The sequence below is a fragment of the Plecotus auritus genome, assembly GCF_963455305.1.
Source record: "Plecotus auritus genome assembly, chromosome: 5".
NCBI classification, from domain to species: Eukaryota; Metazoa; Chordata; class Mammalia; order Chiroptera; family Vespertilionidae; genus Plecotus; species Plecotus auritus.
This window is the reverse complement of record NC_137776.1, coordinates 13,455,683-13,473,480: the sequence shown is the minus strand read 5'-3', so window position 1 is coordinate 13,473,480 and position 17,798 is coordinate 13,455,683. Positions and strand designations below refer to the sequence as shown.

The following is a 17,798-nucleotide window of genomic DNA, read 5'->3' as shown; positions in this document are numbered from 1 at the left end:
GAGGGATTCCCGTCCTAGGCTAGCTGGATGCTCTTACTTTCAAATAGAGCTTTACTTCTCTGTTAGAAATGACTCAAATAAGAATGAAATGATAGAAAGCAGTAGCCTGAAAGGTAAGGGGGGAAACAGAAGCCTCCTAGTATAGTCCTAGTCATTCAAGGGTTTTACATCTGGCAAGAAGTAGGCTGTCTTTGTTTATACCAACCGAAGCCCCAGGGGAGATACAGCACACAGAATCCGCAGGAAGAATTTGGTCATACTTTTCAAAGTAGTTTAGTTTTCAAAAACCCACCTTCCCTAAAGGGAAACAACACCTTGAGAACCAATTAGTGGTCTGAAGGGCCAGGAAGAAGACTGTGCTCCGGCAGAAAGGTTATTTTGTTGGTTTCAGCTAAAAACCTGGGGCCAGAGGCCAAAGCCCATGTTCCCCAAGCTTATCTCCCCTTGGCCCCGGGGACCTGCAGTCTGCTACATGGGTATCTTCTGAACAGGGACAGGAACAAAGTCTCAAAACAATTTTTGTAAAACAGCATCCTGAACCGCAGAGTAGGTGGCAGTTTTCTGAGGAGTAAAGGCAGATGATTAGAACAGCAGCAGGAGAAGAGTGAAATTTTCTTTCTGTTTTCCCTAGTGAATCAGATTTCTGGTGAACAATGCTTAGGCCTCTACCCTTTCCACTGCACAAAGTAAACAAGATGAATGGATACCAAACCTTCACAATAAGGCTAAATTCATCACTGATGCTTTTTACTGCCTAAGATCAGCTATAAACATGCTGTCCAGTGGGCTTTAATGGTGTGATCGTCTGACTCAGCAGACCAGCATCAGGAAAGAAATTTACATAAATGCAAAGTGAAATCCTTCTGCAAGAAGCAGGCCTGTGAGAAACTGCTTAGGTAAGGAGATGCTCACTTTCACAAACATGGATATACATATTAAACCAGCGCTCCCGTAGCCGCTTGCACGTAAGTTATTGCCCATAAAAAAAGCTAAGATGTTTGCTTTTAATTTCCCAAAATTCATTTCAGTTTCAATTTTCCTTGGAATAAATTCTGCAAATAGAGCTGTCATCAGGAATAAGAAGGGTAATATCAAGCTGATGTCCACCAACATGATGACCAAGACTCACCCTCAAACACAGCACATGCTTAGGTGGCTTGGCTCAGAATGACAAGCCTGATACAAGATAGTTCCAGGGCAACAGGCCCTGATCTCTAGGAAGATAAACCGCTCAGATAAACAGCCCGCATCTCAGGGAAGCATAGCACAGGGTCTGAAGGCAAACTGCCTGCGCTCAACCCTGAGGTTAAGCAAGTCCTGGCTGTGTGAGCACAGGCACACTGTGGAGGGACACTAACCACTGCACTCATAACCCAGTGTGAACGTCGAGCCAAAATGAGAGAAGCCAGAGAGATACTTTGCATGCTGTCTAGCATATATTGGCACTAAGAACAGTGAATGTTATTTGTTGTTGTTGTTATTATTACTATTTTTTCCTTCTGCTTCTGGTTCTGCATTTTGGAGCTAGATTGTTGGTAGACTGGATGATGGGCCTCAAATCTCCATCCTTCTCTGTACCCACATTTTGCTATGGCTTCATCATGGGTGGAATGTATTTCCTCACACCTTGGATTGACTTTGGATTCAATCATATTACTTATTTTGGCCAATGGGGTGTGTGTGTGTGTGTGTGTGTGTGTGTGTGGTCACTGTAAGCCAGTTTGGATCCTAGAACTGATGAGGCTTCACCCATTGCTGTGGGCCCTCTGAGAACTCATGGATTAGGAACGTGCTGCAGCTAGTTTGCTGACCCAAGACACCAAGGATGTGGGGACCACAGTCAGACTTGTCAGCCTACAGTGTGATAGATGCTGGCCTGAATCTGAACCCCTCTAGCTGCCCTGCAGTCATGAGGATCATGAAGGAAATAAAGGTTTACCGATGTATGTTATTAACATTTTGTCACTTATTACATAACAAAAGCTGATGGATCCAAGGAGTGCATTAAAGAATTGTCTCTCCACAATGCAGTTCTAATTACTGAGGAAAAAGACTGAAAAAAGACAGTTTCACAGTGTCTATGAAACAAAAGTGATATGGTAGGGTGAAGAAGAAAAATGGCCCTAGCTGGTTTGGCTCAGTGGATAAGAGTGTTGGCCTGTGGACTGAAGGGCCCTGGGTTCGATTACAGTCAAGGGCACATGTCTGGGTTGTGGGCTCGATCCCCAGTGAGAGGCGTGCAGGAGGCAGCCGATCAATGGTTCTCTCTCATCATGGATGTTTCTATCTCTCTCTCCCTCTCCCTTCCTCTCTGAAATCAATTTATATTTTTATATATATATATATATATATATATATATGAAGAAAAATGCTCCCACAAAACCAGGATTCTAGGAGCAGGCTGCTCCTATAAACCTAACTAGGTCTGCTTGGGTTTTGTGGGGGAGATGGCACACATTATTAATATCAAGATTATTAAAAAATGGCTAACATTTATTGAAGGCTTATCATAGGCACTGTGCTAGGCACTTTATACATATTGCTCTTTTTTATCTTCGCAGGAGCACCAGGACGTAGGCACTACTAATTTTACTCTTTTTACAAATGAGGAAACTGAGGCATATTGAGGACAAGTGACCTGCCTACGTTCACAGAGTGAGAGAGTAGCTGAGGCCACACGCAAACTCAGGAAGTCCCACTGTCCAGCAGGAGCTGAAGGTGAGCTCAAGCATGTTTCCCTCTGTGATCACTTTACTGCTTTAATCACATGGTCTGTATCACTTTATTTAATCCTGAGAAACCCCATGGATTAGGTATTACTTATTATCCCCATTCTACAGATGAGGGAACGGGAACATGGCAGGTCAAGTTCCTTGCTAGCAGGTGGTGGTTTGGAACTGAACAGAGGCCTTCTAGTAACTATACCTGATCCCATGCTAACAGCTATGATCACACTCCCAATCCAAAGGGAAAGGGCAGAATCACATTCTCCCCTCCCCCCTTTTTTTTTGGGTGGGGGGGGGGGCGATGTATAAGCTTCTCCAAGTTCAAAGGCAAATCTGCATTCCCAGCACCATGGTTATCTCCAAGTGCATAAAATGTGATAAATGGCCTTTAGCTTCTACTACACTCACTCACAAGCTTCACTGAGCTTTCTTTCTTGCAAACGCAATTTTCTTATGTGCTGCCTTGACGTTGACTTATTTTTTCGTTCTGTTTTTCTGATGGTGTATTTTTAGGTTCAAGTCTGTCAGCTTACACATCCAGAGTCATTCACACAGAGTAATAAAAAGAATGCAAGAGAGCATATTAATCATGGTGGGTTTGTAGAACCATCTCTAGGAAATGAAATTAACCGCTCCCCTGCTGCCCAAATGTGTCCACACACACATTTCTGAGTGTGGCACGAGGCCCAGTGGTCTCCCCTTCACACACCTTCTCCTTCCAGACCGCAGGCCCCAGAGCCGCACCTCTGAGTACCTCCCCACTGATGGGGAAAGATCTTCTTACCCACCTTAAAAGCAGCACCTCCATGGATGACGGATTTGATAAAAATCCCCATGTCTGTTCCAGTTTCTCGAGATTTGTTCCCTTTCAAGCTCACTCCCAGACCAGCAGAGCCAGAGTCATTCAGGGGGATCTCAAAAGTGAGCTGGTCCGTGGTTTCTGGAGAGAGGGCCCGGCAGTCAGGTTCTCCTTTCTGTTGGGGAGACGGACATGAGAAGAGTGGAGGGAAGAAAGCAGGTCAATATTCACATACTCACATGGCCAAACACAGATGCATTTGGTAAGACGGCGATTGGACCTCTAACAGTTGCATTCCTGTCCCCATGGGGCAAAGGGGGGAGGGGTCATTCTCTCTGCAGGGGCCACCACGCCCATGGAGAGGTGGAGGGTTTGGGGAATTGTAGTTGGTAATGGGCCCAAGAGAGGATCCTTTGGCAAGGCAGGGCCATGTCATTTGAAACATTGCATAAGTATTTGGAAATTTGGCAAGATATTCTCAATAATTAAACTGGCTGGGTATTAGACTTAGGGAATCCTAGATACCAGGAAGCCCTTAGATGTGGTGTGGTTGTAACACCTTCATTTTACAGACAAAGAGACAGAGCTTAGTGTAGAAACATGCTAAAATTTTGGAGAAATACCTGGCTTATATAATTGAAAACATATCATTTACTGTGAAAGCAATGCTACTGATAAAGATTGTCCATAGGATGCAGAGCATTGGGAAAAGAACATGCTATTTTAAAGTTAGAGAGATGTGACTTGTAATGGATAACACTGAATTAAATTTTACTTTGTGAAAACTCAGGCCTTACCCATGCATCTTTGGGTAGTATACCTGACTGGCAACCCATTTTTGAACCTAGACAAAAAGTATAATACACAACAAATATTCATGTTCTCTTTGACAAATGAACCTGAGACACAAAAATAGCAGTTCTCAGAAAATACAGAGGACGGTGGAAAAGGCACACTTAGGGTTCAGGCATCCGGGGAGAAGCCCGTGGTTAATCATATTTGGTCCCCAGTATTTCCACATATACACCAGAAAGTGCTGCCCACGTGGTAAACTTTGCAGGTGCCCCTCCCACATCTCTTGGGCTTGCAGAAAGACGAACGCTGCCACAGGGGTTAACATTTGAAAACGAGATGGCCCTGGAAACCATCGGCTCTTGAGGTCGGTAGTTCCTTCCTCTCCATAATTATGTCTAGACACTCTCATCTTAAGGTTACTTGGAGGGATTCTTATGTAAAATTACATATTTTGAAAATTACTGTGAAGGTCTAAACGCCAGTCACAAAATGACAACTATAAAATCAGAGGTAGCGAAGAACCCATAATTAAACCAGGATTTGGAGGTCGGATCATAGCCAGATCCACCAAAAAAAGAGAAAACCCATGTCTAACTTTAAAGAAATAGTCCCTTCCATTTAATTTCATTGTAAATGAAATTAGCTGTAAATATTTTGACAATAGGTAGTTTCAAAAAAAATGAAACTTTATTGCTTAATTTAATAAACCTATTACAGGCTAGCTCTTTTAACTAACTCATTTTATTATTATCTAAGAAAAATTTCATTACTTGATTAAAACTAGCTGTCTTTTTTCCATTGGAATGCCAGAGTTAACTGCAAATTATTAGACTGCATCTTTGTTTTCCAGAATGCCCTATTCAGAATCCATAACATTTCCAAAATCACTTATGTGTCCAGACCTCTCTGGGATTTAGTGAATCTAAGTGTAATAAAGTTCTGCTGAATTAAAGTATAAATTAAAGAACAGCTGTTCTTATTAGAAGTTTGTGAGAGAGAAAGACAAGGAAGTTGCTCTGGTTTTTTATCTACAGAGTCAGAGATACGAAGACCAGTTTTGCTTCCATCACTTTATTCCATAATCAAGCCCGGTTTCTTTTGGCAACGGTTTAACTCTTATAAAGATTAATAACCACCAGTTGTACTGACACCTTTCGTTTAGTGCATACGTGGTAAAAACAAAATATAAATCAGGTGAAGTATGGTTATCTTTTCATTTTTAACTTAAAAGGTATCTTTTTTTAAGTCCCTGATATCAGAGAGCCAGACATCACAACAAAAACATTCAGGGCTCACAGTGATTGAGTGGTTCTTTTCTGAGTGCTTCACACAGAGCCATGTACTCACTCTTCCCATCAAGCCTTCGGGGATTATTCTGATGCCCATTTATGGATGAGGAAACTGAGCTGCATGGCAGTTTGTAAGTACTGTGTGTGCATGTGTGTAAGTAAAGTGTGCATGTATGTAGTGCCATGTGTGCATGCATGTAAGTACATGTGTGCATGCATGTAAGTACCATGCCGACATTCCGTAAGACTTGTCAGTGTGGGAGCTGTGTGGAGCCCAGGCAGTGTGGTTCCTGTGTGAGACTCTTCACGGCTGTACCAAGTCTCAGTTTCTCTGAACCACCATGACTTGGCCTCACCACAAGAACTTCCAAGACAGATGCCTACAGGGACCGTCAGACACTATGCAATTTCACATCCTCCACTCAATTACAGTAACATTTTATATCTTTCTTACGCTATACCAGGCTCAGGCCATAATTAGTGGTCTCTAATAATAGCAACATTCCCAATGGTGGAGGAAGCCATTACAGTAGTTAACATAGCCATTTCCTGTTAGAAATAAATGTCCCTTTACCTAATGGACAAAAAAATCAATATGCTAAATGCCTTCCTCCAATAATCTTGGCTCAACTAGTTACTCGGAAAATTAAACTCAAATCTTGCCAGACAGCATTTTGGGGCAGGATGGAGAGGGGTATAAAGTCCTCACAAGGGCCCCAATGCAAGGCCTTGGTTATAGGATGAGCCCAAAGGCAGCGGTACATGGGACCTTCGACTCTCCCCAGCTTCCTCGCTTTCAGACAAGGGCTCTTCCCACACTGTGCCAGGAGTGTCCCTTGCTTTCTCCACCCAAGACATCCAGAGGGAAAACAAAACCAAAGAGGCAAGCTTGGCACAGTCAAGGAAATCTTACGAATTTCGTTGATTTTTGTCTTTTCATTACCTCTTACACTTTGCTACTAGAGGCCATGTCTCCAGAGTCAAAGTCCTTGAGGTTCCTAGAGCAGGGCCTAGGATGGATGCTCAGATGCCCAAGCTGCATGCACCCAGGTCTAATGTCCTTGCTCCTGCCCTGGGCCAGCCAGACAGGATCCTCAACTCAGGCTTTCTCAGCCTCAGCACGACTGGTATTTGGGACCTGATACCTCTTTGTAGTAAGGGACTAGCCCATGCATGGTAGGATATTTAGCAGAATCCCTGGCTACTACCTCCTAGATGCCGGTAGTAGTTCCTTCCCCAGTTGTGACAACCAAAAAGGCCTTAGGCGTTACTAAATGTCTCCTGGGGTCAAAATCACCTCCAGCTGAGAACCATGGCCCTGAATCAACAATTGCCAGATGTTGTTGAGGTTAAGGCCACCAGGATCCAGAGAGGCACTGGAACATCAGAACGGCCTGTCCATATGTTCCCAAGTCCCAGAATGGGGTGGCGGTAAAAGCCTCTTCAATTGACTAGATCTCAGGCTCACAGGTTCATGACTGACCACTTACTTGGTGAACTGTTAGGGAATTCTGCACTTAGTTATGTCTGAATTTATAGCAGCTAATTTTCCAAAGGCAGAAATGTGAACATTGTGGCACATACAGAGAATGAAAAGTGGTAAGTATTAAATTTATTGGTTGGAACATCTGCAGAATACTACCTTTTACTTATATAAGAACTGAGAATAAAAAGGCAGCCTAGCAAGTGGTGTTTGTCAGGTTAGTACTGCTTGCATGTATGCTATTTCTGTACTCTTACTTATTAAGAATCGCATAGTTATGGAAAATAGTATTGACACGATGACTTTTAATCATGTGAGAATATATGAAATTAAGCACAAAAACTTATGTGTGCAGTATATTTCAATTATGTAACGTATACACTTCATACACATAATCAGATAACTACTCATCTACCTACCTATTACCTACCTGCCCCTCATCCTGCCTCATCTATTTCTACAGAAAATAACTTGGTTATCTACTGGCACTGGAATATGGCCATTCTTATGTGGAAGTATATATAAGTAGAATATATGCTACATATGTTCTTTTAAAACTATATATAATACATAATATGTATACATATTATATATATATATATACATATATATACATATATATATATATATATGTGTGTGTGTGTATATATATATATATATATATATATATATATATATATATATACACACACACACACACACACACACACAGTAGAGGCCCAGTGCACAGATTTGTGCACTGGTGGGGGGTGTGGCCTGTGGGGATCGGCTGCTGTGGAAGCACCCCTCATCCTGGTCAGTCGAGCGGCTGTGGACCCGCCCTCTGAGTGGCTGCTGAATGAGGAAATTAGTCTGAGCTGATATTCGGGTAATGTCTTAGGTAAAGGTATGTTCTGTTTCCTGGAGGAACCTGGTGGAAAGCTTTGCACCCCAAAGCCACTCGGTGAATGTCCTTGATGTGTGTTGCCAGGTCAGTGACACCATCGGGGATGTTCAGGGCAGCCATGCTCCAGGATCCTCAGACATCAGAACAGCCTCCCCGGGGGGTCCACAGTCACTTCCCCTCTTGCCATCTGCCTATGCCAGCTCCCCATGCTCTTTCTAGAACACACCTTAAAGGGCCTGCATCAGCTGGTGGGGTCAGGCCAGAGTCTTTCCCTTTTCATACCATACTTTCTGCTCCTGGGGGAGATAATACCCTAGTCCAGCTTCAATATCAGATTCTCAATGAAGGCACTGGGATGTGCTGTCACTACCAATTTGTGATAGACTTTTGATTGTTCATGGTTTTAAATTGCATCACGTAGCTCAAGTCACAAGTGAACACTGCAAACAGCAATGTTCATGGTACATTTCATCAAGTTTGGGAAGCACTGTGATCGAGTCCCCAAAACTACATTATCTATCTGTTTACTGTTCTCTCTATCCTTCCACGCATATATGTCTATGTGTGAACACACACACACAGACAAACGTTTTATGAGAAAATACCCAGAGTGCAATGGGTTCTAATATTTTCTAAGCTGTTTTATTTTTTTTAAAAGCTTTGGTCACAATCCACTACATTGAAATAATGAATCATAGTTTTCAATTTGGAAAATACTGCTGTGATGAATATATAGACATTATCTTTGTTAAATAAAAAAAAGAAGTGAAACGCAAAACCAAATAGTAAGTAACATGTTAACTGCCTTTTAAAAAAGTTTATATGCCATTTTTAATGCTTTATCATATGTACCCCCAGCCTTAACCACCCGTTATTGTGTTCTAGGCAAATGTTCTTCAAGTTTTTACAGCTGTTGTTTGGTTATCACCCTGATTATATGCATATCCTTCTCCCTTCCATTCAGTTGTTTCTTTTCCTGTTTCTCCATTTTCTCGTTTTTTTTTTCTGCATTACTATTTCTATACCTAAACATGATCAATACCCTGTCACAGTTGGGATTCAGGAATGAGACTGACCCGTTCTGGCCCAAGTGACTAGAGTTAATCTTTGGCAACCATAGTCATTCAGCAAATTTTTATCAAGCATCTACTATGCACTAAACCCAAAATATGAAATGGCCTATTTATACAGAACATACTTGACAAGTAGTTTATTGAACAACACGGGAGGGCCTTTCCGTTTCAGTCACAGTATTATCCGAGAGGAAAAAACAGACCTCAAGAATAGGAAAGAGGAAACAGAAGAATCTACATAGCCAGAGCTTGCCAGACATTCTAACCATTTTTATCAAACAAATATCGAAAGTAATTACTTGGCGTGAGAGGAGGAAAGAGAGGCAGGAAGATGGATGACTGGGGAGGCATCTATATTATTAGTTTAAGAGTGTTCCAAATGGGGCCATTTCTGGAATCACAAATGTTCTTGTATTGCAAAGCAGTGCTTGATTCACGCACACAAGTGGTAATAACCCGGCTTTTCAAATCCTGGGGGAATCCACCAGTCTGCAGGGCCAATGTTCAATTTCCCAGAAGCCCAGGTCAGACCTGAAAGCATCCATGCTGAACCCTTTATGGTCCTCATTTCATTAAATGCTGTGTTCTTGGCTCAGCACGAGTAAGCTCTGGATGTCTTAGCCTTGCCTCCCAAATGTGTAATTAGTCTGTGTTGTGAGCAGCTTACTTTATGCAAGACTTATGCTTCACATGCAATCATTTTGTCAATTACCAAAACTCAAACAAAAGGGCTTTAAGAAAAAAAAAAAAAGAATGCTTTTCTAAAAATATATAAAGCAAAAGCCATACCTGGCAATTCTGCCAGGATATTTTATAATAGGCTTAACCACTGTTAACTTTTGTTAACTAAGTAAATTCTAAGGAATTTAGGGTGATGAGACTTTTGTTATAGCTAAATAAATTTTCACAACAATGAAAGGATAAGACACCTGCAAGGCACTTAATTTCAGAAATTTTTTAATCTTCCAGAAAAGCATGAGTAGCTATTATAAACATGAAAGCTTTTTGGCCAATTGGATTATATAAAATTCAACATGTGGCTATTACCCGAGAGAGGGGATCAGAGGCTTGTTCCAACAGCTGGGAGGCATTTTATTTCAAAAAGATTATATTTCTCAGAGAGGAAAGAAAAGAAGACAATGAGAGAGGAGTGGGCACATGCAAATGTAAATGGTAATCTGAGGATGATCACTGTAATAAATGGTAAAAGACTTTCCCACCACTGCTGCTGATACAGACATGAAATCTGCAGAACTCACGGGTGATTTACAAGTGGATAGATTATCTTTTAAAGTCTTTTGTCTTCTGGACAATATAGACAAATTACCAAAAAGCAACACAGATCACAGTGAAGATAAGTTTTTACAAATCTACTGAATTATACTATAGGTTGTTAAGAACCAACCCACAGTTCAATATTATACATCAATCATACGGAAAGAAAAATGTAAGTTAGTGCTGCAATAAGTAGCAGAAAAGTTTCAGAGCTACGTGTGAACAACACTGGTATTTACTTTTAATGGATAGAAATATTCCATGTAGATTTCTCATAGTTAGCTCAATAATCAATATTTTATTATATGTCCTTATGTGCACATTTATTCATTTTAAAATAATTTGTAACCAAAGATCTGAACGAAGGAAATTCTATAAAGTATTTGCAATTGAGATACTTAGTAGTTTTTGTTTTTTTTCCCATGTTTTTTGAAAGGGGCAGAAGGAGGCAACTACTGAAAGCAAGAGCTGAGCTCTGGCTGAATTTACCAAAAACCGTTTACTTTAAGTAACGGGTTAACCTAACACCAGGAAACAAATGTCAAAAAAACGGCCGTTCTTTCTTGCCTGTTCAATCTAAAAGTACCTTAATTTAATACTAAAAGTCAGAGAGTGAAACTAACAAAAGTAAAGTCAGACTTAAGATTCTCATAGCGACCTTTTTCCTCTTCTACTTACAGTACTTACCCATGAAATACCAGCAAATTCCACAGTTTACTGACACTGGCAAGTTTTTTCCTTTGCTGATAGAGATTAAGAAAATGAACATAATATTTTGTCATTAAAAGTAATATAAGTGATATTTTATATTCAGATGGCATGGAGCTTTATAAAACTAGAACCTGCTTTGTTAATATCAAGAAACAGCAGGTCTTTTTGTTCTGTGTTTTTAAAAATGGATTACAGAAACATGATTACAGATGTCTTAAATATGCTATAGGCAATTAATTAGTGGTTAAACTATAAGAAGACATGCTTTTATATGAATATAAGATGCAAGAACAAGCCATTTGATTGCAATAATTTACTGATCTGAAAAGGAGGCACGGTGGGCCTGGTCTGAGAGGATTAGACGCCTATGTGAGAAGCTGTGTTTGTGATTACAAATACTTTGTATGCCAGGCTCCCTGCACATAACACCTTGAAAAGACAATGCAACTCTCAAGGACAGAAGCTGAACATAAATAAAAATATAAGGGCACACACAGTCATGGTGTCTGCTCCACTCACAGCCCAGCCCTCTGCTCAGGAAGGGGTGGCACTGAGGAAATTGGAGGTGCCCTCTGACCCCGCCACAGCCAGTGCAAGGGCTGCTAGTGCTTCCTGAGGAAGTCTGGCCCGAAGCTGTGCCCAATTAGAGCAGGCTTCAGAAACCCAGGAAGCCAACCAGATGGGTTCCCCATAACACATGGATCCAGCTAAGGTCTAATACACAGGCTCACAGCATTGCAGTCAGGGGGGAAATGAGGGTTTCTATGATGAAAAAGTCTAGGGAAAGGGTTTGTTTATTTTGGGACTTCTCAGTGCTTTTAAAATAATACTGGACTATGGAACACATGTTTACATAAAGCATATCATAGAAACAGTGCTCCTTAGCATACAAGTAATGCAGTGCTTCACTAGGGAACATAGGGAAGGAAGGTGAGGCTAGAAAGAAATGGGGCAGAGGAGAGAGGTTTGAGAGAGGAATCTTGTAGATTATGAACAAAGTCCTAAAAATACTGCACAACTTCCTGGTTAAACCTTCCAGTTACATTTTTTTTTTTTCTGCATCACACCCTTAAAAAATATATATATATATATACACACACACACACACACACACACACACACACACACACACACATACACACACACACACACATACTAGAGGGGCCCGGTGCATGAAATTCGTGCATGGGGGGGTGTCCCTCAGCCCAGCCTGCACCCTCTCCAATCTGGGATCCCTCTCACAATCCAGGACTGCGGGCTTCCAACTGCTCGCCTGCCTGCCTTCCTGATTGCCCCTAACCACTTCTGTCTGCCAACCTGATCACCCCCTAACCACTCCCCTGCCAGCCTGTTTGCCCCTAACTGCCCTCCCCTGCAGGCCTGGTCACCCCTAACTGCCCTCCCCTGCAGGCCTGGTACCCCCCAACTGCTCTCCCCTGCAGGCCTGAGTCCCCCTCAACTGCTCTTCCCTGAAGGCCCAGTCACCCCCAACTTCCCTCCTCTGCTGGCCTGGTCACCCCTAACTGCCCTCCCTTGCAGGCCTGGTCCCTCCCAACTGCCTTCCCCTGCTAGCCATCTTGTGGTGGCCATCTTGTGTCCACATGGGGGCAGGATCTTTGACCACATGGGGGCAGCCATCTTGTGTGTTGGAGTGATGGTCAATCTGCATATTACTCTTTTATTAGATAGGATAGAGGTCTGGTGCATGGGTGGGGGCCAGCTGGTTTGCCCTGAAGGGTGTCCTGGATCAAGGTGGGGGTTCCCTTGGGGCATGGGGCAGCCTGGGCGAGGGGCCTGTGGTGGTTTGCAGGCTGGCCACACCACCCGGCGACCCAAGCGGAGGCCCTGGTATCTGGGATTTATTTATCTTCTACAATTGAAACTTTGTAGCCTGGAGTGGAGCCAAGGGTCCTGCTCGCTCCATGGCAGCAGCCATTTCTGTTGGGATTTATTTATCTTCTATAATTGAAACTTTGTAGCTTTAAGCGCAGGCCAAGGCAGGCCAGGGTGTGCAGGAAAGCTTGGCTTCATCCATCACCGGGGGCAACCCTAGCCTCCTGCTCTCTCCAGATCCATGGCTGCCACCATTTTTGTTGGAATTTATTTATCTTCTATCATTGAAACTTTGTAGTATTGAGTGGAGGCCTGGGCTGGCAAAGGCAGGCGGAAAGCTTGGCTTCCTCCATTGCCAGGGAAACCCAAGCCTCCCTCCTGCTCTCTGTGGCTGCAGCCATCTTGGTTGGGTTTATTTGCATATTTGCTCCTGATTGGCTGGTGGGCGTAGCTGGTGGGCATGGCTTGTGGGTGTAGCAGAGGTACAGTCAATTTGCATATTACTCTTTTATTAGATAGGATGTATATTATGTATATATATGTATATATATATTTTATTGATTTTTTACAGAGAGGAAGGGAGAGGGAGAGAGAGTCAGAAACATCGATGAGAGAGAAACATCAATCAGCCGCCTCCTGCACACCCCCTACTGGGGATGTGCCCGCAACCAAGGTATATGCCCTTGACTGGAATCGAACCTGGGACCCTTGAGTACACAGGCCGACACTCTATCCACTGAGCCAAACCGGTTAGGGCTAAAAAATATATATATTTTTATTGATTTTAGAGAGGAAGGGTTGAGGGAGAGAAAGAAACATCAATGATGAGAGAGAATCATTGCTTGGCTGCCTCCTGCATGCCCCCCACTGGGGAATGAGCCCACAACCCAGGCATGTGCCTGACTGTGAATTGAACTGTGACCTCCTGGGTCAATGCTCAACCACTGAGCCCCTGGGGCCGGGCTGCATCACACTCTTGTCTACATTCCGTATGTCACTTTCAGCATCAGCAACAACAAAAGGTCATAGGGGTCACGCCAGGCCTCAGCTGTGCCAGACAGCCAGGGCATTCTGAAGCTTTTAGAATGAGGAACTCCTTATTAAAGGGGCCTAAATGTTTGGTTTCCTTATGAGAAGTTTAAAAATATATTATTATTTTTTAGTTTTGGATTGGGAGACTTCTGTAGGTCATTTAAAGACAATGCATTGCAGGTTGTTTACAATGGGATTTTGGGAAGTATAGTCAAAGAATAAACTCTTTAACCATTACAGTGAAAGTATAAGAATGTTCTACATAACACCCTCCATTCTTAGTAGGTGTGTCATTATTTAGGGTACAAGAACTCTTTTAGTAAAGAAATACAGCTTTCTTCCCAACTTAAGAATTCTAAAGGCAGGAATTACATCTCAGTTACCTACATTTTCCCTAGAGGATCCTGTTAATGTTCTTTCCTTTCAGGTGCAGACAGTCACCTTTATTTAATCACATTACCATGTAAAACAGTACAACCACTGCCTCAAGAAAGTGATATTTGATTAAAGGCAGGGGGAGGGGAAGTTTATATTTGTTGATTTCGGCTATAAGAAAATCAAGTGATTAAAACATAGCCATTTTAACCCTACCCATTTTTTCTGATGTCTGAGTTTCACCTAAGGAGATTCCAAGGGGAAACCAATCCCCTTTAGTACACTATTAATGATAAATAATCCCAGTGTTCTTAATATATATATATATATATATATGTGTGTGTATGTATTTATAATTACCATATAGACAGGGTGTCCCAAAAATGTATACACACTTTGAGATTATAAAGTCAATATTTATTAACATACAGTTCATTTTCAAAATTTAAAAGAATCTATAGAAATGAGTATATTATATATTTTTGGACACCCTGTATATATATAAAACATCATTTGCAGATAGACATATAATTTGGCTTTTAATAATTAAATCAATCTGTTAAAATTAATTTTCAGATAAAATTGACTATAAACTAAAAAGTCATTTAAGTTCTATAGAGTATGAAAACCCATAACATTACACTGTGATATATCTTCCTATCCTCACTACAAAAAACAATTTTAAAGGAGAGGGGAAATCTACCCAGAGTTAATTGGGGGAAAGTGAGTGAATGTACTAGTTGTCTGTTGCCATAAAAATATTGCATAACAAACCACCAAAAATTGTGACATGAAAAATAAGGCATCTGTTTATGGCTCACATATCTACAGGTCGATGGGGGTTTGGCTGATCTAGGCTGGGCTCAGGTAGGCCTGCCTCCAAGCTGTGGATTTCTCATCTTCCTTAGACCACTGGATATAGGAAGTATGTTTCCCTCATGATTAAAAACAGGAATGTTTTTTTTTTAATTTTCTTTATTGATTAAGTTATTACATATATGTCCCTGGTGTCTGTGTCCATTGGTTATGTTTATATGCATGCATACAAGTCCTTTGGTTGATCTCTCCCCCTTACTCCCACCCTCCCTTGCCTTCCCTCTGAGGTTTGACGGTCTGATCAATGCTTAAAAACAAAAGTAATTTTAAAACCTTTGCTCACAAAACATTCATTAACGTCTCATTGGCCAAATGAATTCATGGGGCCAAACCCACAGGCTATAGTTGGAAAAATACTTTCCACACACCATGAGACCATGACAAGAGTATGGATATATGATGCTCTGATTGGAAGTGAAGAATTTAGACCAATAATTGCATTTACCAACTGGGCGGTTTCTTCCTTCCTTCTTTCCTTCCTTCCTTCCTTCCTTCCTTCCTTCCTTCCTTCCTTCCTTCCTTCCTTCCTTTCTTTCTTCTTTCTTTCTTCTTTTTTTTTTTTTGACACATGGGAGATACCAAGGATTAACTATGTATCACAGGGCTTATATTTCTCTTAATCATGTCTCTCCTTTTGATGTCAGGTTTTCTATTTGACACATATATCCATCTGCCATCAGTTGAATATTTGCATCACCTCCAAATTCATATATTGAAGTCCTAATCCCCAAGGTGATGATATCAGGAGGTGGGGATTTGGGAGGCGATCATGAATGGGATTAGCACCCTCATAAAAGAGAACCCACAGAGCTCCCTAGTCTCTCCTACCCAGGGGGATACAATGAGGAGTCTACGACCCAAAGAGGGCTCTCATCCAACCATGATGGCATCTGACCTTGGACTTCCAGACTCCAGACTATGAGAACTAAGTTTCTGTTATTTATAAGCCACTCAGTTACAGCAGTGCAAACAGACTAACACGGCACCTCAGAGTCTGAAGTTCACAGTGGCTTCTGGAGCTGTAATATTTTCCCAAGGTACAGGAGGTAGGCAACCCAATTCTGGGAAGATCCCTCCTCCCACATCTCTTCACTGTTCCTGCCAAGTTCTTGAAAGAGATTGTTCGGGAGACCCCCGAGTCCTAAATAACTGTTGAGCTATTAAATGCTGTCTTTCACTTTACATTCTTCTTCAGCATTTCACCATCTGAATCCTCCCCCGCCTTGCCATTATATATAGTATAGGAAAGCAGGACAAGGGGAAAGGAGCAATTTCTATGGCTTTAATTCCTGTAAAATCAGTGTGTAATTACAAGAAGTTTAAAAGTTCAGCACACTTCCAATCAATATCTCCCTAGCTATAGGTTGTGCAGGACTCCTTTCTCCCCTGAACTAATGGATCTTAATTTTCAAACAAAGTCAAGTACATGTCAAAGACTAAACAAGGACTACACCAATTCAGTTTCTACCTAAGGAATTAAATTCTGTATAAATTTAATCCAGCACAGCTCTAGTTTCACCTACTGAAAGACTTATCTAAGAACAATGAGCAAACAATCTTTCTGGTTAAGCATTTTCCTGGTGGTACAGACCTACAATTTTCGTGACACTTAATGAAATCATACATAAGGAAAAACCTATTTCCCATGTATCTGCGTATATATCAAGTATAGACATTATTTCCCCCTCAAAGGTTTAATGGAATAAAAGGCTATTTACTTAGCATTTCCAAATGCCCTGACTGGGTGCTCAGCACACAAGAGACCCTTCCTTCCCTGATGTTATCAGTGGGAAAACAACTTGCTTTCCTCTGAGCTCCTAATTCGGTTTCTTTTCCCCAGTCTTATGATTCTCATCACTTTCTATTTTTACAGTCATTTGCTGGCCTGTCTGTTTCAACTCCACTGTACCATTGTGATCCCATCAAAGGCAGGAATTATGTTTAATTCAACTTTGAATTCAGTTCAGCTTCCAGTAGGATGCATATGTGTAATAAATATTTGTGCTAGGTGACTTCATAAATTATTTTGTTGACATTTCTCTGCCACAGTGCCCTTTTTGAAATAATAGCATTAAAAGACCAAAAAAAAAAAAATTTACATCTTATACCTTATCTACAAAAATCACAATTTTAACTCTTCTACCATATATGCTCTAGCATATTTGTTGGATGGAAATAAAATTAGTTAAATGTCACAAAGAACATCTCTTATTTTTTTAAGTTGGGATTCTCTCTACCTAAAGCTCATTCTCTCCCCTCCTCCCACTTTGACACCCATTGGAAAACTCTTACTTAGCCATCAAAGCCCAACTTAATTGTCACCTACTGTCTGTGGCTGGGCCCTCATCTGGGTCTCCTTAGCACTCTATACATAATTAAATTATAGCACTGATCACAATGTATTGTGGTTATTTGTTATTACATAAATCTTTAAGAACTGCAAGGCAACAATGACCATTCTACCTATATTTATGCCACTAGTGCCTATTCTAATGCATGCCTGAGAATGAGTGGATGCTACATATTTTCAAAAGAGCATTGCTGACAAGCACTACATCAGTTAGTTCTTCCTTTGTAGGTCAATTGGGCCATGTTATTATTAATATTAAAAATAGTTTTAAAACTGCTAATTAAGTTTCAATACT

At 41.4% G+C, this 17,798-nt stretch overlaps 1 protein-coding gene across 1 annotated transcript in view; it reads right to left on the bottom strand.

Moving 5' to 3' along the window:
- PARD3B (par-3 family cell polarity regulator beta) overlaps positions 1–17,798 on the bottom strand; it is a 925,380-nt gene that overhangs the window by 398,562 nt on the left and 509,020 nt on the right. Inside the window, exon 11 of the mRNA XM_080668084.1 lies at positions 3,515–3,700. Coding sequence (XP_080524210.1) covers positions 3,515–3,700 — 186 coding nt within the window. The remainder of the gene's footprint in view (positions 1–3,514; positions 3,701–17,798) is intronic.